The following is a 24,818-nucleotide window of genomic DNA, read 5'->3' as shown; positions in this document are numbered from 1 at the left end:
AATAGTATTACAAATTATTTGGCATTTGTCCTGCTCAAGATCTCTGCTCCTTTGGGCAATGAGGCTTGGTTTCTATAAGACAGATAGAGATGACAAAGGACTGAAATTACTAAAAGCAGTGAAAGACTTCAGAAACCATGTTTCATGTCTTTGGTCTTCCCTGATGGATGCTAAACCCATTAGGTTTCCCCCAACAGTCAGAACACGAAGATGTGACTTGGAGTACTGTGGCCACCTGTTCTGCCCAAGTACATTAGCTGTGTTCATTAGCCCACACCAAGGGTGGGGGCTGGATTTTCTTCTTCCCTGTTGTGATAGACAGATGCCCTGTCAATATGTTTTTATTTGAAATTTCACAGTGAAAGAAGGAAGCTACTCTTGAGAATACAGCAGTTTAAATCAGGTTGTAATTTTTAAAAAGTGACTTACAAAAGGTCTTTCCCCAAATACTCTCATCATAATCACCTAGGGTGGGGAGAAAAATGGGGTGCAGAGGGCAGACTCACCCCTCATCCCTGCCCTTCCAGCAGGGAACACTCATTTTCACATCCCTGTGCCTCTGCAGCCCCGTCCTGTGTTCAGGTTTGTGCTGGGCATCTCTGTTCCCCAGAGACTGCCGGTTTCCGGCGCAACAGAAATCCCATTTGTTATAAACCTTGATTTGAATTGTAGTAAATGAAACTTTAAAAAGGCAGACATTAAAACTCCCTGTTTTTTTCCTTAGAAAAAGGAGCATTCCATCTTCTGGCATCACTGTCCTTGGGACTAAACCCCCTTAGAAAACACCGCTTTTGCCTGGCCCTCAGAGGCTTGTGAGCCACAGGTCCCCTAACATTTTACATCTTTCCGGAAAAAGAATCTCACAGGCTTTCCTACAAACGTCTGTCACAGCCTCAACAACCTCACAACCTCAAGTCTGTCCTGTTTTAGAGACAAACACACAAAAATACTATAAGGGAAGTATTAATACTTGTTCAGAGATTGTCAGGAACACAGTACTTAACAGTGAGAAATACGAAAGATGTGGATATGAGTGTGTTATGTTATTCTTTGTACTTTGCATTTTCAAATATCCTATCTTTTTTTTTTAAGCCAAGAAGTATAATAATACTTTACCTGGCCACCACAGATGAGAATTGGAATGCAATAAAACTTGTCACAAGCTGGGAGGAACCAGCAGTGTGCTGCTATAGGCTTAACAACCATCTTTCTGGAAGAAAAACCTTGATTTGTAGCATGAGCCAGCTTCTGTGTCTCACATGGCCATTTTCAAGCTACCCGTGTGACATCACTGAACTCTGACTTGGAAAAAGAGACTCACACTTGGCTCCCCCGAGCAGTGCTGGCCTAACTCCAGCATACCACTGGGTTGAACTACCAAGGAAGAGTAGCTCCCACAGGTAGGGAGGCAGCAAATGCTCTGTAAATACCTGTAGACAGAGGCAGGGAGACCTTTGTAGAGTGGAGAATGTTAGGGACCTGCCTCTTCTTTATTTCTGAAAATCTTAGATTACACATTCATTGATTGATTTCATGCTTATGTGCTTATAGAAGTAAAGCGTTTAGTCAGTAAAATATTGCTACCCAAGGACTCAATAAATGATGCAGTCAAGAAATTGTATATATTTTTGGAGGCTTCTTTCAAACTTAACTTTTTAAGATGATTTTATTCAAAAAAAGTAAACCCAGGTGGAATATTTATAAAGATAAAAGCTTCAGAAATCCATGTGAAATGAAAATTATATAATTGGTTTGCTCACAAACGTAGGAATTCAGATAGTTTTAAAAAATTACTTTGATTTAAGGTTTGTTAAAATAATCAGGTATAAAAAGAAAGTATATGAGTTGAATGGTATCCCTCCCAAATTCATTTTCCCCTGGAACCTCAGAATGTGACCTATGTCAGCTCAGGCTGCCTTAACAAAATGTCAGGCTGGGTGGCTTAAACAACAGAAATTTATTTTCTTGCGGTTCTGGAGGTTGTATAGTCCAAGATCAAGGTACTGGACCATGTTTTAATTTCTGATGAGGGCTCTCTTCCTGGCTGGTAGATGGCCACCTTCTCACTATGTCCTCATGTGACCTTTTTGCGGTGTATGTGTGTGCGTGGAGAGAGAGAGATTCTTTCCTCTCTTCCTCTCTTAGAAGGTCACCAATTCTATTGCATTAGGACTTTGACCTCCTGACTTCATTTAATCTGAATTACTTCCTAAAAGCACTATCTCCAAATACAATTACATTGGGTATTAGAGCTTCAACATATAAATTTGGGGAGGACAAATAGCAGTCTTCTTACCTTTTTTACATTAATCACTTACCAACTCTATTCTTTTGGCCTAGGTTGGGCCCTCATCCCTATCTTTAGTTTTATACTAGAGGCAAACTAGATATTTATAGCCAAACCCACCAATGCTAAGAACTTTCCTTTTGTCCGTGATAATCTGGGAATGCCATATTTATACATTTCAGTAGACCTCTTGATTAACCTCCTTCTATAACACAGTTTATCATATTGGTCATAGCCTCCATTTTAATGAATATTTCCGTAAGTGCCAGGCACAGTGCTGGATACTATAAAACATCATTTCTAATCCTCACGATAAACCCAACAAGGTAGCTTTGATTTTCTCCATTCTGTGGATGAAGAAATCCATTCATTTTTTTCAGTTATCTTCCATGCTTACTCTAAGGTAGTTCTAAGCCCTGGGCAGGTATGAGTGAATGAGGCAGGCAAATCCCTTGCCCTCATGGAGCCTATACTCTGGAAGGATGAGACTGATAGAGAATAATACCTAATGTCAGATATGATCAGTGCAATGAAGAAAAATGGAAGTAAGAGGGGCAGAGTGTGACTGGGTCCGGGAAGTCCTCATATATGTGAGAACAATGAAGAGCCATGTTGGCAGGGGGAGGTCAGAGGGGCAAGAGAACATAGGACCTTTTCACCATTGTTGGAAGTTTTGTTCCTACCTTGAATGACATGGGAACACATTAAAGTGCTTTGGGAAGAACGGTGACGTGATCTGAATTACACTAAATAGGACTGTCTTTACTCTTCTAGTGAGAATAGATTATAGGGGGCAAGCATGGAAGCAGGGAGCCTAGTAGGAGCTTATTTTAATAATCCAGGCTAGAGATTGTAGTGGCTTAGACTGGAGTGAGAAACAGTCTGATCCTAGATGTGTTTTGAATGTAGAGCTGACTGAATACTGACTAATTGCATATTAGGCAAGACAGACATCAAAGATGACTATAAAGTCTAGGGCCTGAGCAAGTGGGAGAATGAATGGAGTTGTATTCATTAATATTGAGAGTACTACAAGAGGAGCAGGTTTGGGATGATGATGGGAAATCTGGAGTTTAGTTTGAATATGTTAAGTTTGAGAGGCCTACACATCCTAGTGCAGTCAAGTAGATATTAGAATACCTGAGTCTGCAATACAGTGTAAAGGGCTGGCCTGCAGAGATGCATGAGCATCATCAGCTTGCCAACTCAAGGAGGTGATGCAATTGGCCAGAGCTGATGAGAGGTGGGACTTCAGGGCCCAGGCTTGCTTGCTCATATCCCCAAGGCCCATTGGACCCATGCTCGGTGGCCTAACCCACTGGATATTCTAAATTATTAAGATAGAGATGGGGGTCCTTACATCTATGGTTTTAAAATGTTTTCTGCGTAATTCTGATATACATTAGGTTGACCACCACGAGTAAAAGCCTTTAGAAAAGGATTTTGTGTTTTGGAGACTTAAGGTTTTCCATCTGAAACTTTTAGTCCCACAGGAAATTTAATGGAATGGGAAAGAGAATGGGTTTGGGAGTGACTCAGACCTGAGCCTGAATCCAGTCTTTGCCTGTTAGTAACTATGAGAACTTGGATAGGCTTTCCAGCTCCTCTGAAGTTCCATATCCTTACTCTATAGATGCAGCCCATCCCTCTTTCTGAAAGTGAGAGTAATTGAACCAGACCCACAGAGTTGTGAAGGTTAAGGTAAATTGTTTATATAAAGCTCCTGGCTTAGAGTAGACATTAATTAAAAGCTAATCTGACCTGCCACATATAAAACCACTGGAAGAAAACCCTGTTCTTGAATTTTGTTTCATCTTCATTTGGGGGCAATTTTCTTCTGCTTGTTATCTAATGGCCTAGCCTTCAAGATTCCAGATGTTGTCAGATAAGTTACTTCTCTTTACCCGCCACCAACCTCCTTTGAGCTCAAGACTGATCTGCTTGGTTGTCTGCTGTACAGCCACATGGATATTGTTAGACTTTCTGTTTCTGCATTTGAAGTACTTACACACTTCCGCTCTAAAGTCTTCTCTTTGTCCTGCGTTCTTCATCTCAGATTTGTATCATCACCTCCCACGTTTTCAGTCTAGAGGCTTTAACACAGTGGTTCTCAACCTTGGCTGCACATTAGAATCACCTTTGGGATTTTAAAAACTACCGTGTCCAGACCACATGCCAAACCAATCACATCAGAATCTTTGGGAGTGAAATTTCTGAATTTGTTATTGATCTATAACATACAAAAAGTACAACACATACATCGTAAGTATATTGCTCAATGAACTATTATAAACTGATGCTTCTGTTAAAAGGTACATAGTTCAAGAAACTGAACATTGTCAACATTCCAAAAGCTCCCTCCACAGACACTATCTGCCCTGACCTTTAACACTATACACTTTTATCTGTTTTGTAACTGAAATATGACCATAGAACATGTATTCTTTTGATCTGGCTTCTTTTGTTCATCTTCTATTTGTTCTGCTTCTTTCATTCTTACTGCTCTGTAGAATTCCCTTGTGAGAACATAGCACGATTTATTTATCCATTTTCTCCACTGATGAGCATTTAGGTGTTTCCATTTTCTAGATATTTTGAATAGCACATTTTTGTACATGTCTGTTATGCATGTACACATTTCTGATGGATATACACCTAGAAGTGGAGTTACTGGGCTACAGGGTGTGTGTCTATTCAGCTTTAGTAAACCCTACCAAATTGTTGTCCAGAATTTTCTGCCAGTTTGTTCTCCTACCAGCGGTATTTGAGAGTTCTGGTTGTTCCAAACTCTGAACACTTGATCTATCTCTGGTTTGTGTCCTTTACTCAGATTCTCCAGGTACCTAGAATGGCCTTTCCCAAGTCTCTCCTTTTACGGTTCACTCTTCCAGCAAGCCCAGCTTGAGCATCATCTGTTCATTAGCCTCCCCGCCTTACTCTTTCAGGTAGAATTTGTTGCTGTGTCTTCTGCAGTGTAAATATTAATACATTACAGCCTCGCCCACGCTCTGCCTCACAGCAGTGAGTGAGCACTCTGACTCTCCACCTGGATAATAAGCTTTTTAAGAGCAGAGGCTGCACCTCACTTCTTTCAGAGTCTCCCTAGCCATAACCCTTTCACATTATAGGTGCTTCATGAATATTTCTTTTGCTGACTTTATCACAGAGAAAATATTTTAAAAATAGATTTTTGGTAAATGACTATTCAACCAGGCAGTGAAATGTCACAGTTTTTCTGTATGAAGAATGCGTAATTGTTTCCAGTGTAACCTACTTACTGATTTTAATTAATCTTTTTTCAACTCCTTGATGTGGGACTCATGATTTAGCTTGGGAACTCTCTTTTTCGGGGAAAATAAGAGCCTTTTTTCTGATTCTGGGAGAGCATGTGATCACTTTTTGTCATCCTCGCATAAAGCAGATTTTCTTTTTTTTTTTTTGAGACGGAGTCTCGCTCTGTCGCCCAGGCTGGAGTGCAGTGGCCGGATCTCAGCTCACTGCAAGCTCCGCCTCCCGGGTTCACGCCATTCTCCTGCCTCAGCCTCCCGAGTAGCTGGGACTACAGGCGCCCGCCACCTCGCCCAGCTAGTTTTTTGTATTTTTTAGTAGAGACGGGGTTTCACCGTGTTAGGCAGGATGCTCTCGATCTCCTGACCTAGTGATCCGCCCGTCTCGGCCTCCCAAAGTGCTGGGATTACAGGCTTGAGCCACCGTGCCAGGCCAAAGCAGATTATCATGGCACAATTTAAGAAGGAATTGCTTCCAAAGAGCCAGATTCCTAAGGGAAGATTGGAGTGAGTGATGGCAAACCATATAGCTTTTTAGCCTACCTGAGAAGTGGAACTGTACTCTTCTGTACTTTACGAAATGGAGTCAGGAGAAATGAAGAGACTCAGTGGTAGCCTTGGAATCCTTAACATTTAATTAGTGTGAGGGAAAAGCAGGTCTGGTGCCAAGGAGACCTGCTCTCTCAAACCATCCTGTGAGACCACAGAGTGGTGTGACCAGATTGTATCAGCAGCCTCTAGTGTCATTCCAGAGCACAGTGGGCGGTCATGGTACTTTTGAACAGGAAAGCTTTAACTAAGGGTTTGAAAAAATGATGTGTACAGAAGCATTTTATAAAAAATTAAAATGTTTAAATGAAGTGATTCAGCCCACAGTGGGGAAGAGCAAGGAAAAACTGGAACCCATGGGCACCTCTGCATCTTTCTGTCACCCCCTCTCACTAACGCCAGGCTTCATAGTGTTAGGGCTGCTGCTTCAACTTCACTTCCCACATCTTTCACAGCCTCATTTTGGACCAGTTCTGACTTTTGTCTATGGAAACACGCAAGGAAGGGACTCTGGGCAATGCAGTTCCCTGTGTAAGCAAGTTGTCAGTAGAGCATTCCAGAACACACACTCATAGACAGGAGAGCCTGGAAGGAGGAAAGAAAGAATATTTTCCCCAGTATCCAGTGCCTGTTGTGTTGTCTGTGCTGGTTTTTGCTGTTTATCATTGAACACTGATAACAGTCTTACGAATGAGAGATTTCTCAGGGATTCACAGCTAACTAGCAAGATTTAGAGTCTGGATTTTTAGCTATGTCTGTATGAGCTCAAAGCTAATGTTCATTTTAATGGACTCTGCTGTTTTCCATGGAAAGCAAGACCTAATGGTTTTCCTGTTTGTTTGTTTGTTTGTTTGTTTGGATTAGGAAATAAAAACTAAGATTTAGCAGAAGTACTGAGTTTTCAGCATCCTCAGCTAGCTGCCATGCTAGGTAAGCAGCTGTAGGACAGATCGGGCAGTGACTCACATGGACACTGCTTTCAGGTCAGAGGAAATAACTCAGGCAGGGCTAGCAGAGCTTCTGTTTTATTCTCAGCAGAGCTTAGACCTCCCTTTGGCTGTTACCAGAATTAGAAAGCTTGTCAGGGATGCTACAGATGATACTTTAGAGTTGGGAGTTAAGATTGAGCCTCAACTGCCCCCATTTGTCTTCCTTAAAAGATAGCATCAATTTTAAGGTCAAAAAAGAAACTACTCATTTTAACAGAGGACAAAATAGTGGGGCCCTTTTGGGAATAGGTCAACCTTTTATGGTCATTCTAATTTTACTTCCTGCTGTTTTAGTTCACCTGATAAATTTCCTTCTGGGAATCACCTAGAAGTAGATGCGTAGAAGTTTGAAGGAGAGGAGTTAGGTTTGTTTAGAAGAGAAGGGACATGGATCTCTAAGGGCACATACAACTTGGTAAAAAAATCCAGGCTGAGGATAGATAATAGGAATTTGAGTGCTTTCAATTTGTATTTTCCAAGCTCACTCTCAGTTTATTAAAGTACTGCTTTAAACAATCATTTAAAGACAATTATGTTAACATTTAAAGATGGTTAATTCAGAGGTCTGATGATATTTTTAATAACACAGAAGTTTCATTAACCCAAGATTCTTAATATGTAATACATTTGTGAATGAATTTAAAAGCTAGTCTCTTCAGATATGTGGATTAATAGACTTTTTTATCATTTGAAGTAGATAAGCTAGTAAAAATGGCTTTCCTCCTCCTTCTCATGAAAATATAGAACATATCCAAGATATTCTTAGTAAAATAATAAAGCTCTTCATAATTGAACAACATTCAAAATGGTGTATTTGAAATTCAGCCACAATGTATTAAACTGTTTAGAATTACTTACCTGGAGACAGCCCTTATTAGAGCCAAGATATAAGCACTTAAACCACATCCAGCTTTTATAAAAGGCATACATCCTTAAATGTAAAATGGACTGAATAGGATTTGTAGGGATTAACTCGTGTGGTTTCATTACTCTGTTTCTCCTTTCCTTCTGTTCATTCTGTACATTTTAGATGTTTGCTTAGTTTATTTGTACTCTTTTCATTTTATTCATGCTGTCATTCCTCAGTGTCCCCCAAGTACCATGATATCAGCCATGATAATATTTATCATACTTGTTGCCTCTGTTTATCTTACTCCTCACTATATTGTGAGCACCTTGAGGGCCAGGACTATGTCCTTCCTGGATCTCCGATATGACTCACTGCAGAAAATAATTATATCGTCCCCTTAAAAAGGGATTCTGTGGCATTTTCTCTTTTTTAAAAAGAGACAGGGCCTTGCTGTGTCACCAAGAGTGGAGTGGTACCATTATAGCTCACTACAGCCTCAAACTCCTGGCCTTGAACAATCTTTCCACGTCAGCCTCCCTGGTAATTGAGACTTCAGGTGGGCACCGCCATGCCCTGCTAACTTTTAAATTTTTTTGTAGAAATGGGGTCTTGCTATGTTGCCTTGCTGGTCTCAAACTCCTGTCCTCAAATTATTTTCCTGCCTTGGGCACCCAAGATGCTGGGATTGTAGGCATGAGCCACCACACTTAGCCTACATTTTCTATTTTTCAAATTTAACATATGATCCCTTTTATATGAAAAAGCACATAAGTAAATTTTGTATTTTTCCAGTCACCACCAGCCTTTACATGTGCTGTTAGCCTGACTAACTGCTACATACTGTTTGGTTCTAAACTTAAAGATACTTCCCTCTAGGAATCCTTTGCAATGCCCCTCCCCCACAGGCGAGGACAGTGCCATATATCTGGGACTCTTCTCAATACCCCATCATGGCACTTGGTATATGTACTTCACTCTAATTAATTTTAAAATAGACTCTACCCTCAGTTCATTATAAACTTTGTGAAAGCAGGAACCATAATTGTCTTGCTCATTGTAATATCCATGGGACAGGGTTGCAGAATGTCCTCTCCTGATAACTTTTCTCATCTCTATTCAATGCCTCTAAGACTCAAAGTTTAAATAAAAGCCTCGTGAAATAAATGTTCAAGATTGTCAGCCACTGAATGCTGGAAGTACCTTAAGCTGTGATTCTATCTGGGGTTTCCATGATGATGGGATTTGGGATATAGTCCTAGGTTAATGTGTAATCCCAACTTTAATTATGAACCTGAGGAACCTAGCTATCCTAGCATCAATTAAGTCATAGGCTATAACAGTTTTTTTAATAAAGCTGTTTTTGCCACTAAAACTGGAATTGCTTTCTAGGCAACTTCTTTTATAAAAACAAAAGCAAAGAAACAGAAATTGAAATGTTCTCTTTGAGGCACAAAACTAATTTTCTCTAGTTATGTGCTCGATAAGTGATTAAGTCTTTTACATGAACACAGTATTTTTGCTCTTCGTGGGTTTGTTTACCATCAGAATCTTAGTTGAGAAATGATTTTGAAAATAGTTCTATTTCATACATGGTATAAGTGAAACAAGGCATAAGGCCCACTCGGCATGAATTTACCATTGGTTCCTTACTTTAATCCTTAGACTCCTAGAATTGAACTATAAAACTAGAATAAAATTTAGAGGTCATCACATAATGTGAGAGTTTCTAAAAAGCTCTCCATGGAAGCACCCAGCTCTCCAGAGTCACTGCAGGGGCCACCACAATGAAGGGAGGATGGGGAAGGGCACACAGCGATACGGTTTGAGCCTGTAATCCTGCTTCACCCGGAACAGTGTTGCTGTAATTCATTATAAGATCTTAAGGGAAAGGGAGAGCTTAGTGCTTTAAAAAAGTGATTGATTAGACTGACTGATGGAGAGAACACTGGAGCCTACTGAAGGTACACTTACCAGTAGCTGAGCTACTTTGTAGGCCTCTTTGAGACCTGATCCTCCATCCAGTCCTGTTCCGCTGTGTCACATTGCCTACTCTGAAAGCTTGTTCTCTCTTCACCTTCAGCTTCCAGAGCTAAGCTCAGCATGATCAACACCATGTCAAAAATCCGTGGCCAGGAGAAGGGGCCAGGCTATCCCCAGGCGGAGGCGCTGCTGGCGGAGGCCATGCTCAAATTTGGAAGAGAGCTTGGAGATGATTGCAACTTTGGTAACAAGTGCTTCCTCACATTGTAATTGTTTCATTTTCCATGGGGATTTTGGTGCTGGTAAGAAATTCTGTAGAAATGGGATAAATCATTTTATATTTTGGTTTTCAATTTTAGATCTTATATTCATGGGCCAAAAACTTGTTTTCAGAATTATTTCGTTCGCTCTAATGTGTTTATCTTATAAGCTTTCTTCCCCCCACCGCTGCCCCCCATAAGACCTCAGTCTTTGCAACAGCTTTAATTGACGTATCCAGATGCCTCCTCGGCACTTTCTGTTGGGTATTTCTGGCAGTCATTGAGTATTGAAGCAGAGTGAGCAGACACAGTCAGCATGATTCAAAGCCCTGCTTCATGGGCTTTTTCGTAGATCTTTGTTCACTTGTATATGGTACCTAGTTTTACTGCCCAAGGTGAAACATGATTTATTCCTTCACCCTGTCTCCCCCAACACTCAGCTACCACACCCAACATCTTCTTGTTTCACCCCCTTGTGATGTGGGATCTCCTTCCTGGTTGAACCCTGCTATTTCTGGTACTTACTTCTGCTAAACAGATTGGCCTTAAGCTAGTCGCGTATTAGGGAAAACTGGTACTTACAAGAGAGGGCAGGGAGCTTCCTAAATTGCTTTATAAGGGAAAAAGTAATTGTTAAATTCTTGATGAGAGGTATTTACCCTCTTAGGGTGCATTGAGTCTGTTGCTGGGAGTGAACTGAAGATACCTGTTCTCTCTTGTCTGTTGTCTTTAGAAGACAAGTGGTAATCCTTTGGGTTTTCATCTGTGAAGGGCCGTGTTATTGCGAGTGCATTTCATCTTTATTCTGTAACATGAAAGAGCTTTGTTCTCTCCTAGGCCCAGCGCTTGGTGAGGTCGGGGAGGCCATGCGGGAACTGTCGGAAGTCAAAGACTCTTTGGACATAGAAGTGAAGCAGAACTTCATTGACCCTCTTCAGAATCTTCATGACAAAGATCTTAGGGAAATTCAAGTATGTACAATGAGTCTTCTGGAAAGTGGGCAGTTGAAATCATACAGATGCAGATGCCTTTTTTCTGTAGAAAACATTTTTTAGCTTACCCTGCATGTTGTCAGCTCTGGGCACGTTAATTACAAAACAACCCAGTAAGACAAAATGAGAGGAACTAGAAATGTGATACTTTTCAGCCTGTTATGACTGTGCCACTCATGAGGGGTGTCTCTGACTTCTCTATGTTTCATTTTCAGATTGAATAGTTTTTTTCAGACCTTTTCTCCAGAGGATATTATTATTTCCCTGAGAATACAGTTTTATTAATTATTCTATGGCGTGCTGGGCTGATTTCATCCACTAAAATGTTAGTTGTACTAGTTGTTAGCTTAAATAGTTATTCTATCACTCTATAAGCACATTTAAAAATTTTTTTATTTTTTTCCAAGTCCAGAAATTAGATGCATGCATATGTTTTTATATTAATATTTTCATAATGGCTGTTAGGATTGAGGAAGAATACCAACTAGCTTCTTTCTAAAACATGTAGAGCGGTTAAGCTATTTATAATAAATAAAGTTCATACGTCTTTGAGTGTGGAATGTTTGCTTACTTTTTTTAATCTAACAAATATTTGTTGAGCTTTTTTGAAACTTGGTTGGGTGTAAAATGGATTGCCATAACTTGAACTAAGGCCTCCTCCTTCTCCTTATTCTAGCTTAAATCTCCTTTAACAGTGCCATTTGCTCAAGATTATAGAGTTAGTAAGTGACAGACTCACCCTAAATCCAAAATGTAACTCTGACTCCAGTGCTGTACCCCGTAACTGACTGTAAGTTCAAATGTTTAAAAAATAAGGTTCCTTGCAAATGAGCATTTAGTTTGGATCAAGGTATGGACTGGGGGGCAGGGGATGCAGTGTGAGGGAAGGTCTAGAATATTTTTCGTCCTCCTTTCCTTTTCATTTGTTTTTAGCCACTCCCTACTTTGTTTTCATTTCCTTTCATTCTGCTCCATACATACCTAGTAATAAGGGAAAATCCAGGATTTTCCTTCATCCATTAGTAGTGAAAGACTAGCTATCAGGGAAAAAAAAAATACTTTTTAGCTTTGAAAAACTACTTTGCTACCTGGTCACTAGAGATGATGGGTGGAGCCTGGGCAGCCATCTACTAGGGATGGTGCAAGGAGGGGATTGAAGCTTGGCATGGAGCATTAGGTATAATCCCTTTGAAGGTCCCTTCCAAGTGAGATTTTGTTCTTGAGCTCAATTATATGTCAAGTTGGAGGCTTACACTAAATCACTGGTTCCCTGAAAGCTGCATCAGTCAGCTGGGGCAAGTGTTAAGATGTAGATTTCTAGGCCCCAGCCCTAGATATTGATTCAAGAGATCAGGAATCCAAATTTGTAATAAGCAGCCTAGGTGATTCTAATAGACCGGATGATTTGAAAAGCAAGAATGCGATTTCTGTCTCGCTTAATTTCAAGGAAAGTGTTTTTCCTCTGGCTTCTCATGCGATACCATTTCTCTTGAAGACAGGGCCTGTGGGGCCTGTGAGTGTGTCCTTTCAGGGCATGTGCATTCCTCCTCTGTTTCTGTCATGGGCTGGAAAGGCTTAGTCCAGCTTGGCTTTGGCCTGGCAAGGCCAGAAAATAAAGGGCACTGATACTTCCTACAATTTATCTTTTATTCTTAATTATTTTAAAAGATATTCTCCCGTATTTAACCTTTGAAAGCATTGGCCCCATTGATGCATGTTTCCTTATTTCTCTGGTGATGTTGTATTTTAAAACTTAGCCTACGTTAATTTGGAAGTTAATGGATGTGATGGAGAAGTGAGCTCAAATAAGCCTTTTCCATAAGCCCTTTCAAAGCCTATTCCTGCCCTTGACTTTTTTAGCATCATCTAAAGAAGTTGGAGGGTCGACGCCTGGATTTTGATTATAAGAAGAAACGACAAGGCAAGATTCCAGATGAAGAGCTTCGTCAAGCTCTAGAGAAATTTGATGAGTCTAAGGAAATTGCTGAGTCAAGCATGTTCAATCTCTTGGAGATGGATGTAAGTGACTCTCCTGTGGTTTTCAATTTAATCTTATCATCAAGGCACATTAATGTGTTAAAGGGCATAATCCTTAAAAGCATTAATATCTGATAACACTGTGTGATAAGAACTTCAGTAGATAGGTATTTATTTTAAATAATTGTAAGGGATAAAGTAGACTGAGAAATAGAAAAGTTTTTTTCTGCATCCTGTAGTTTGATTTAACTAGATTCTTGTCTGCTAGTGAATCTTAAAGTACAGATGCTCCTTAACTTACGATGGGGTTAAAATCTTGAATATATCGTGTAATTTATTGAATAGTGCGTTAAAAGTAAAAAAACAGAATGGTTGGGGGTACTTGAAGTATGGTTTCTACTGAGCGCATATCAGTTTTGCACCATCGTAAAGCCTACAAATCGTTCGGTCAGGGACCCTCTCACTTATCGATAGTGGGAAGATAAAGGATATTTCGATGATCTATGTATAAATTCACTAGAGACTTGAGAACTCAGTTGTGGAGCACGAGGCATCAGTAGTACAAGTAGTGCAAGTCAGTAGTGCAAGTCCCAGAGTCCAAAGGCCAGAAAGCCTATAGCTGTGACATCCAAAGACAGGAGCGTATGGGTGTCCCTTCCTTAGAAGAGAGAGAACAAACTTGCCTTTCCTCTGCTTTTTGTTCTGTGTGGGTCCACAGCTGAGTGGATGGTGTCCACCCCCATAGGGAAGGGCAGCTCTTCCTTAGTTAGTCTACTGAGTGAATGCCAGTCTCCTCTGAAAACACCCTACCAAACACACCCAGAAACAATGCTTTACCTGCTCTCTGGAGATCCCTTAATCTAGTCAAGCTATCACCTAAAATTAACCATCACATTGCCTGCTTGCCTTACTCCTGACTGTGGCACAGGAGGCATGTTGAACATATCCAGACTTTCCCCCCACCTGGAAACAGTGTAGGTTTGTTTATGTAAAACAACTTGTGCCCACCTAACTCCTCGAGAGGAATACTGTGGGCCTGAGGGGTGACCCAAATCACAATGCTCCTTCCCTGCAACACAGCACCCTTCCCCATCCCCAGATTCATGGGACAACACTGCCTCTGTTGACTTGGAGGCTGCTACCTAGCTGGATCGTAATGTGAAACGTAAAATCAAGAGAAATCAAGCTTAGAATATTAGAGCAGGAATGCATGCAAGATGTCACTTGATTCAGCCCTTTTACATTATAGAGGAGGCTCAGAGAGCACAGAATATTTTTCTGTCATACCATGTCGCCTCTCCGGGTACATTATGTGAGATATTGTCACATTTTTATTAACAGTACCAATATTAACAGCATGAAAAGTATAGGGAACAAAGAGTCCTTTGGCCAGCATACCTTCTTTTCTATATCAATAAAAGAAGTCAAATCCCAAATAGAAGATTGTAGCTAGGCATGAGACTCTTTAGAGCTTTATGGTCTTCCTGAGGGTTACCAGTGTTGCTTCTCCTCATGGTACTGATATGCATGATTCTAAGCATAAGGTTGCTTTCTTTTATCCTTGATGGATTTGAAACCTGCTGACCTATCTATCTTAATTGGCTTATCACACAGTCATCAGCACCACCAAACAGGGTCTGTGTGTTGAGTGCAACCTGTTGTATGTATGAAACAGTAGTGGCTGTTTAAGGATGGTAACATGGAAACTAAGGCATGATTTTCCCATTGATCTGCAGATTGAACAAGTGAGCCAGCTTTCTGCACTTGTGCAAGCTCAGCTGGAATACCACAAGCAGGCAGTCCAGATCCTGCAGCAAGTCACGGTCAGACTGGAAGAAAGGTATTCTACAGTTCCCTGCATTTCATATTTGCATTTCATTGCTATAAAATGATATATACAGAAATGGAAATCATAAAATACATTTGGAGACAAACATCTGCCAGAATTCCTGCTTATCCTAAACAGGCACCTTGTGGATTGTTTTGATTTTGTTTTTTCTTGTGCTTTGTTTGTTGAATCTAATTTTCTGTTTATGAGAGGTCGATACTTGGGTTGTATTTTGGTTGCCACAGGTGGGACACCAGGATGCTACTGCTGATAATGGATGCTGGATACATATCATCATCAATCTTATAACAGCCCTATAACCTAAGTATTTTTAGCCTCGACTAACAGATGAGTAAACTGAGGCTAAGAGAGGTGAAGTAACTAGCCCAGGGTCACTCAGTGGTACGAGTGGAGTTCACAGCCAACCATAACCTGTTTGAAAGGCTGTTTCTTTTCACATCTTGTGTTTCTCTGAATGGTGGTCAAGTCCACTGCCATCAGAGAGAGCCGCTTTCACCTTGTTCGATGTACCTCACAGCAGGGCTGTGGTAGTAGGAAACTACCGTGTGAATGTGGCTCCGTGGAGTTGTGGGGCACAGCCTGTGTGGCTGTATACCAGTGGTCCTGTGTTATAATATAATATGTGTTATTTTAATTCAGCCAGATCAAACAGGGTGATTTTGCTGAACACGTATACCTCAAAGGGTCACCTCAGCAGGCTTTTTTCTTAGGCCACATGGCCAGATTAGACTCTCATAGCTGATCACGTGGCTGCCTGCATGATGAAGACCCCAATCATACGATTCCACGCCATTGAAAACATCACCTATTTTCATTGTTTTCCCTCAAGCTGATCTCATCTCAGCATCTTCTTTGATTCGTGGTCTTACTGAGCATTTTCCTTCAGCGCACCCTTGTGGAAACTTATGTAACGCTGAAGCCTCCAGAAAGGTTTTAAAACCATATACTTCAAAATACTAAAGAAATATTATGTGTCTTTGTAATGTCTCTTGAGCATGAAGGGAGCACTTTCCTTTCTTTCCTCTGAAACATGTTCAAAGTCAGTATCATTCTACGGTTACCATACCCTAAACCCTCACCCTCCCTTGCAAATCTCTTACATACTTTGTTTATTGAATACCTGAAACCATGGGAATTATTTAGGGGTGTGTAGAAGACAATTATTGGCCATACCTTTCCAATTTCCTTCTGTCTTCCCTCTTTCCTTTCCTCTTCCCTATATCTCAAACTGCTCATTCTTCTCACAGCACACAGTGTATTTCCTCCTTCCCTCTATCCAAATCTTCTCATGTTCTGAATGGAATAGCTCCCTTTCACATTTTCATCTGGAAACAACTCCTGTGTATCTTTTAGTTCTTTCCTTAAACCTCCTCCACCTTCCTTATGGAGAGGTAGACTCCTTCCCACCCTCACCCCCAACTACACCCCTGTGTTCCTGTGGCACTTTGTAGCTATCTGTGACAGTGCTTACTAAAACTTATGGTCATCAGTTGTTTGTGTTCTGTCTCCCTTACAGACCATAATCTGTTTGCGTCTTTTTTAAAATTGAAAAAATTGTGGGTACATAGGTGTATATATTTATGGGATACATGAGGTGTTTTCATACAGGCATGCAGTGCATAAGAATATCATGGGGAATGTGGTATGCATCCCCTCAAGCATTTAGCTTTTGTGTACAAGAACTGTGTTTTAATTCATTTCTGTGTTCCTGGTACCTAGCACAGTGCATATTTGGATGAAGGACTCTGAATAAATGAGAGAGGAAGTCAGGGATTGAGAGAGAGAGTGAAGACAGTGAGGACATGGCCCCGTAAAGGGGCATCACCAAAATCTCAGACATGCACACACAAGAAAACTAAGGGTCCTTGTTTGATTTCCCACACTTCATCATGGTAGCATGGTGGGTGACCCAGACATTTCCTGAATCTTTATATTTCCTTTTGTTTTTACTTAACTGGCCACATAACCTTTCCCACCTCTTTTCTTTTTACTGCAGAATCAGACAGGCTTCAGCTCAGCCTAGAAGGGAATATCAACCTAAACCACGAATGAGCCTGGAGTTTCCAACTGGAGACAGTACTCAGCCCAATGGGGGCCTCTCCCACACAGGCACTCCCAAGCCTTCAGGTAAGGAGCTGAGACGGCAGATCCTATTGCATAGGCCTTGGCATATCCATTGGCACTCTTCCAGAAATTTTAGGAATAATCCAATCTGGCTGCATAGGAAATATGCAGTAATAGATTTCTTATGGAGTGGTTTGTCAGGTAGAAACTCTGTTAAAGGAATCCTTTTGTCTTTTTTCATTTACCTTTTCTTTCCTTCCTTTTAATTCTGTATAAAACTTTATTTGTATATCCCTTTCTCTCTCAATCATCAGCACACATGAACACATTTTATTTTGACCCTCCTTTGTGGTCGTAAATTGCCTTTCCTTGTCAGTTTGGTCTGCGTGTGTCATCTTTTCTCCTTCCTGTTCCCTCTGAATCCAGCCTGTATGACAATGAATGCCCCTGGACAGTGTGTCCCCATATGCATTCACATAGAGCCCACAGACGGCAAGCGGCTCCAGAAATGTGCTGATGAGCTGGATTTCTTGAGTCACAGAAGCATATGGTTAAATATATTTGCAGAAGATATTTTGAAACTCGACACTTGCTGGGTTTTCTTTCCCGTGCCTCACCTCTGATCACTTTATCATGCTGTGGCACTGGGGTTGATATAATAAAAGCTAGATGATATTTTATCTCAGGAATATCGATGCATACCTAATAGAGCATTCTTTTCCTTGTCATGCTTGCTCTCCACTCCCTACATGCAGATTACACAACAGCCTGTGCTGGAGACATTTTCAACCTCCACATTTGCTTGTTTGAAGTGGAAACTGTCTTATACTGGATGTGGATGTTAGAGATAGACAGCTTTCTTTTATTTTTCCTGTATCCCCAGTGCTTGATGTTCTACGGTAGAAAACTGTTTGTAAGATGCTCTCAGTTATTAAGAAAAAAAATAAGATCTGAGCCAGCAGGTGGCGCTCTCTGCCCTTTGTGCTCAGCACTTCTGGGCATGGCATAAGCAGCTGTGGCTACTGATGCTGGCCACCAGGACTAGTCATAGAAATTGTGTATAGCTGTGCTTCTCCCTGCCTGCAGACCAGCCATATATTTCACTTTTCATCTGGAGACTCAGTCATTTGCTTCTTTCTCTAAATCATTGTTTCCTTTCCAGCCACCTAGATGGCATGGGAGCTGTGTGCACTTGTCTGAGTCTGTATCTACATATGTATGCATCTAATACTAATGCAGTGGGTCATTTGGAATAGATCCCTCTTAAGATATGATTTCATCCTTCATTATTTTACTCGAGGTAGAGTACATTATTTTTGTATGCCGTAGCTCCAGTGCACTGCCTATATTTATATATGCAACAGTTTACCAAGTATAAATTATATAATTTTTTTTACATAGTCTCATTTAGTAGCCACAGTAGTAATGTGAAGTAAGTCCTACTGTTACATCCAATTTCAGACAGTGAAACTGAGAGTGAAGTGCCCTGTGTAAGGTCACAGAAAGTAAAAACTTGAACTCAGTGTTTTATATTATTCTGTTGTTACCACGTTACAGCAGTTTTCCAGAGGCTGGGATTATCATTTTAAACAGCGATAACCAAACTGTTACTCAAAAACATTCTCCATGTAATTAACCATACTTTTTGAAATATGCAAAGATTTTAAAAGTGCTCACATGAGACAATTCAGGCCATGCTGTGTTATTAACCTACATCATTATATTCTTTTTAAGTCATTGTCCCTCCTATTTCTGGGCATTATCACAAAGGCAAACTTTAACGAAATCTGTTGTATGTATCACAAGAATAGTTGTGACCGTTTTTCATACTGGAAACAGAAACAGGAATATACAGCAACTTCCAAAGGTCCGAGAAAGCTTCTGAGGACTGGTAGAGGGCAAGATGCCCAATGAGTGGACACTGAGGTCCAGTAGCAAGAAGAAGCTTCAACAGGAAGAGGAATGAGGGAGGAAAGACGGGGAGCAGCAAGCCAGGTGGGTGCAGCAGGCAGCAGATTCTGTGAGTTAAATACCCCTTATCCTTGTGTGTTCTTCTTTTCTCTCCTGCTCTTACTCCCAGGTGTCCAAATGGATCAGCCCTGCTGCCGAGCTCTGTACGACTTTGAACCTGAAAATGAAGGGGAGTTGGGATTTAAAGAGGGCGATATCATCACACTGACTAACCAAATTGATGAGAACTGGTATGAGGGGATGCTGCATGGCCATTCAGGCTTCTTCCCCATCAATTATGTGGAAATTCTGGTTGCCCTGCCCCATTAGGATGTTATGCTGGCTGGCTCACCTCCTCTTGACTCAGATAGTTACGGTTAACCACTGCTTTGGTAATGCTGCTTATAACACATCCCAAGTGCAGGCCGCAGTGGTCCACGTCATCCAGCCCCACCAAGTGTATTTGGTTGACTTGTGGGCTCCCACAGGAGTCATGGTGATGGATGATATCCTCTTAGCCTGGTGGGCATGGCATGTGCTTTTTAAAACATCATCTGAGACCAGCCAGTAGTCACAGAACTGCTGTTTACACAGTTCTCAGGAGGCTGTGGTTTCTTAGAATATGACCATGAGCCACATCACAGAAAAACCTTCCCACCGAAGATATTGTCTATCACCCCAGGGGGCATCTGAAGGTCTTTTTGCATTTCTCCATGCAAAGAGGAGAAAGCTTTTGCTTTCACACTGTCCCTTCCCAAATATGTGAGTCATGGAATTGTCAAAGTAAGCCTTCCCTCACCAGCAAATTGTCTCCTGATCTGAATGAATTTGTCTCTTAATGCATCCCTAGAAAAGTGTTAATTGTGGGTTCAAAGCATTCTCTGCAAACAGGCATCTCAGCTCTTCACACTTATGGCTATTTCTGAGGTATAGCCAGTTTTCTTCCCTCCTTGCTACTAAAGCCAGAGCGGTAATTCCAAATTATTTTTCAGTAAGACAGTTAATCAGCATTATTGTGAGAGAGGCTGAAAAGAAATTCTCCATTATGAGGAAATGGGAAGAAATCTGGTATCCAAGCTTAAATTTCTTGGTGTACAGAAACTCTGTATGTATTTAAGCTATTTCTGAAGGGCACAGGGAAGGGAGAACAAATCTCTTCAGTTATATTTGTGAATTACATGTTTCATGAATCCATTTGGCACAGAGACACGAGGAGGAAAACACTAGTAACCATCTTTCCACTAGTTCATAGACTGAGAAACAGTAAATACCTTTCCTTTCCACTTTTACCCTGTGTTCTTTGAACATCATTTGTGCAGATTCTGCCCTCAATGAGGACCAAATAAAGATGATTTTTGTGCTTAGCAGTTTAAGGTTTATGGCTGCATATGCAAAACTCTTTCCCAATTCAGTCGCTACTTTTACTTCTGCCCCTTCTATCCATAATCTTCATTTTGTGTATACAGTGCTGTGTGTAAGCTTATCAGTGTTTTTTTGTTTTTGTTTTTGTTTTGTATCAGTCATGAAAGTCCTGTTAGGTATCCAGAGTTCTATTTATCTAGCTGTACAGACTCTTTCAGAGGTTTAACGTGCTGCTTCCGATGTGCCACCTGCAGTAGCGGATCATGTGGAGTGAAAGGCAAATCTTACTGCTTAATGTATAAACTCTCACCACAGGAAGCATCGCTGTTTCCAATAAATATTGCTGAAGACAGAACCAAAGGCTCTGCTCCTTCATTTTGTGTCAGTTCTTTGGGTCTAACAATGGGTGGATGGGGGCTGGTTTCAGTCTCCATTGCTTTCTCATGCAGCCAAACAAGACCTGGTTCCAACTTCATATCTATCTCTTTATATGTAGGAAAAGTTTCAGCAGCAAGGATGTAGCTAGCCTGGACATTGGGATCTTCCTGGTAACCCCAGGAAGGAGGAGAATTTGGGAGAGAAGAAAGTAAGGAGAATTTCGTCTCATAGATGTTAAATGATATATTGTTAAAAGTGATATCATCTGAAGAATATAATGTTAGGAAGGGGAAATAAAATATATCTCTTCAACTAGCCTTTTATTTTATTTCATAATTGAAGATAAAGAAATAGACCTGGAAATATAGTTTGATCGAAAGCCAGTATTAGGCCAGGTGCAGTGGCTCACACCTGTAATCCCAGCACTTTGAGAGGCCAAGGCAGGTGGATCAACTGAGGTCAGGAGTTTGAGACCAGCCTGGCCAACATGGAAAAATCTTGTCTCTGCTAAAAATACAAAACTTAGCTGGGTGTGGTGGCGCATGCCTGTAATCCCAGCTACTCAGAAGGCTGAGCCACGAGAATCACTTGAACCTGGGAGGCAGAGGTTGCAGTGAGCCAAGATCATGCCATTGCACTCCAGTCTGTGTGACAGAGTGAGACGTTGCCTCCAAAAAACAAAACAGGCCAGGCGCGGTGGCTCAAGCCTGTAATCCCAGCACTTTGGGAGGCCGAGACGGGCGGATCACTAGGTCAGGAGATCGAGACCATCCTGGCTAACACGGTGAAACCCCGTCTCTACTAAAAAATACAAAAAACTAGCTGGGCGAGGTGGCGGGCGCCTGTAGTCCCAGCTACTCAGGAGGCTGAGACAGGAGAATGGCCTGAACCCGGGAGGCGGAGCTTGAAGTGAGCTGAGATCCAGCCACTGCACTCCAGCCTGGGCAACAGAGCGAGACTCCGTCTCAAAACAAACAAACAAACAAACAAAAAACAAACAAACCAAAAAAACCCAGTATTCTCTTGATGTATATGTTTGGGTGTGGGTGGGAATAGGGGAGCAGCAGGGCACACAGAATATGTATTTTCTGAATTCCCAAGAAAATGAACATGTTCTTTGTGTATTAGGGGCCATTTCTATTATTTTGTGAAGAGGCCAATAGTCCAGATTTTCTAATCTAACATGAATAGTTTTGTAATCAAATATACTAAGTTTCTATTAGTCCATTTTCATACTGCCATGAATAAATACCCGAGACTGAGTAATTTATAAAAGAAGAGATTTAATGGACTTGCAGTTCCACATGGCTGGGGAGGCCTCACAATCACGGCAGAAGATGAAGGAGGAACAAAGATACGTCTTATGTGGTAGCAGGCAAGAGAGCATGTGCAGGGAAATTGCCTTTTATAAAACCATCAGATCTCATGAGACTTATTCACTATCACGAGAACAGCATGGGAAAGACCCACCCCCATGATTCAATTACCAATTAGCTCCCACCCAGTCCTTCCCACAACGTGGGGATTATGGGAACTACAGTTGAAGATGAGATTTGGGTGGAGACCCAGCCAAACCATATCAAAGTTCTGTATGTGAACTAGTCTAACATGAAAATGTTTTTTTCTAGCTGTATGAGTTCTAGAGTATTACAGATCAATTCTCTAAAGCAATTTTAAGAAATACTAATGATATTGTGACTATAGAAAATCATAAAGAATCCAAAGATAAACTATTAGAAAAATCAGTGAATTTAATAGGATCACAAGATATGAGGAATATACAAAAATTTTATTTTATTTCTATATATCAATAGCAATCAGAAAAAATGCAGTTTAAAAAAATGTCATTCACAAAGGCATCAAAAACCAAAACCGGCTGGACGCGGTGGCTCACGCCTGTAGTCCCAGCACTTCGGGAGGCTGAGGCGGGCGGATCACGAGGTCGGGAGATCGAGACTATCCTGGCTAACATGGTGAAACCCCGTCCCTACTAAAAATACAAAAAATTACCCGGGTGTGGTGGTGGGTACATGTCAACCCAGCTACTTGGGAGGCTGAGGTAGGAGAATGACGTGAACCCAGGAGGCGGAGCTTGCAGTGAGCCAAGATTGCACCACTGCACTCCAGCCTGGGAGACAGTGAGACTCCGTCTTAAAAAAAAAAAAAAAAAAATATATATATATATATACACACACACACACACACACACACACACACACACCCCATAGATATAGATCTAGCAAGATTATGCATGATCTCTGTAGAAAATCATGGAACATATCTGAGAAAGTAATTGAAAGACATTCTGTGTTTTTAGATTGGAAAACCCAGTCTTGTAAAGGTATCATATTCCCCCAAATCTAGCTGTTAAAAAAGTGCAATTTCAAACAAAAAATGCAGGAAGTTTGTTTCCACGTGTTTGATAATTGACAAGTTCAACTTTTAAGCCTGTCATAAAAATTTTTGTGGAAAAGCAAAAAGATGTTTTTTTTCTCAAAGAACAAAGTTGGAGGACTAACTCTTTCTAGATATAAAACATTAAAAAGTTACAGTAATTAAGGTAGTATGGTTTTGATACAAAGAATAGATGGTCTATACAGAACAGCGAGTCCAGAAACAGACATAGATGCATTCGACCATATTTGAAGGAAAAGCATTCCATTATGTTTAATGTGATGCACTCATATCAACGGAACCTTTTTAATATTAGTTCCATAACCCCAAAGTGAAAACAGCAAGACCTTGCACCAAATACAGTAATCTCACTATGAGTCAATGTCACATGAAACAAGTGTCGTGACCACAGATTCCAGGAAGAACTTACTCTTGATTTAAGGAAGTCTTTTGGAGACCATTACTAATGTACTCACCAGATACAGGACTGTTAATTCCTTATTTTTATTGAAGTATAGTTAATACCTTAGTACAAAACCTTACATATGGAAATTACTCAGTGGACCACCACTAGAAGTTGAACTTACCAGAAAACACTTGTTCTTCTAAGTCAGATCATTGGAACAAACTGCCTGAAGTGGAAACAGAAACAAAATCAAACTGAACTAAAATGAATAATAAATTCAGTGGGGCAATCGTTTCGTTTCTTTTTCTAATAGGTCTACTAGGTTTAATAGGTCTTAAAGAGAAAGCTCTAGGAGTATAGTTACTTTCACATAGTTTCTCTTTGCCATAAATCAGTAGATGATAAGAATGATATGACCTAGAATGGAGATTTCCCTGGGGCTGTGTATAGTACACAAAATACTCTGGAACATGCCAAGTCCTGCATACGTTATTTAGGAAATTTAGCCCAACACTTTATTTTCAAGATAGCTTCTAGTGTTCTGGATGAAACTATTAATGTGTGGGCACTTTTATTTTCTTTCATTGAGATTCCAGGAAACAGTATGTGGGCACTTTTAAAGCCTGTGTTTCATTAGCCAGAATTAGAACTACTGCTAAATATGCAGACTGCCTTCCATCCCACGGGGATGGGGAGGTGATGAAGGAGGGACGTTATGCTGAAGAAGGAGGCAGACAGCTGTCATTAGAACTCTGGCTAATGGTTGGTGGAAGAGACTTAGAGTGCTGCAAGGCCATACCAGCAATTTCTAGGCCCAGCTTTATGGGATCTAGTTATGAGCCCCTTGGTTAAAGGGGCTGTCAAGGAAAACAACAAAGCTATTTTTTAAGGACCCATTGAATGCTAACCGCTGACAGGTCAGGCAGTTGAATGTTACTCTGCTATCGCGCATGCCTAAGTGACGGCAGCCTTCCACTTAGGGCAAGAGACAACTGTGATTCCTGACAGCAGGGGAGTAGGCTGTCAGCTTTGGGAGCAAAAGAATGGAGTACAGCATCTCACTACCACTTTCTTGAAAAGGAAACTGAATATGATGATTTGCTAGTCTGGGAAAAGACCAAAGAATCCATTTTTAAAAAGCTCTGTCGGTGATTTTTATGTGCGTCCCTTATCAAAACATCTGCCTCCAGGACTCATGGAGATAAGAAGAGTCCAGGTGACTCTTATTATCAGGTAATAAGATA

The 24,818-nt window shown here is 40.9% G+C and overlaps 1 protein-coding gene across 2 annotated transcripts in view; it reads left to right on the top strand.

Annotated features, from left to right (window-relative positions):
- The window catches only part of SH3GL2 (SH3 domain containing GRB2 like 2, endophilin A1), a 796,347-nt gene extending 775,596 nt beyond the window's left edge, over positions 1-20,751 (top strand). For both annotated transcript variants that reach the window (XM_050761648.1, XM_050761647.1), the window contains exons 5-10: positions 10,043-10,186; positions 11,040-11,173; positions 13,055-13,213; positions 14,908-15,011; positions 17,017-17,147; positions 19,165-20,751. In XM_050761648.1, coding sequence (XP_050617605.1) covers positions 10,043-10,186; positions 11,040-11,173; positions 13,055-13,213; positions 14,908-15,011; positions 17,017-17,147; positions 19,165-19,364 — 872 coding nt within the window. In that variant the 3' untranslated portion in view covers positions 19,365-20,751. The remainder of the gene's footprint in view (positions 1-10,042; positions 10,187-11,039; positions 11,174-13,054; positions 13,214-14,907; positions 15,012-17,016; positions 17,148-19,164) is intronic.
- The last annotated feature ends 4,067 nt before the right edge of the window (positions 20,752-24,818 follow it).

The sequence above is a fragment of the Macaca thibetana genome, chromosome 15 (genome assembly GCF_024542745.1).
Source record: "Macaca thibetana thibetana isolate TM-01 chromosome 15, ASM2454274v1, whole genome shotgun sequence".
NCBI lineage: Eukaryota > Metazoa > Chordata > Mammalia > Primates > Cercopithecidae > Macaca > Macaca thibetana.
The sequence above is the reverse complement of the archived record's forward strand: the minus strand, read 5'-3'. Positions and strand labels throughout refer to the sequence as shown.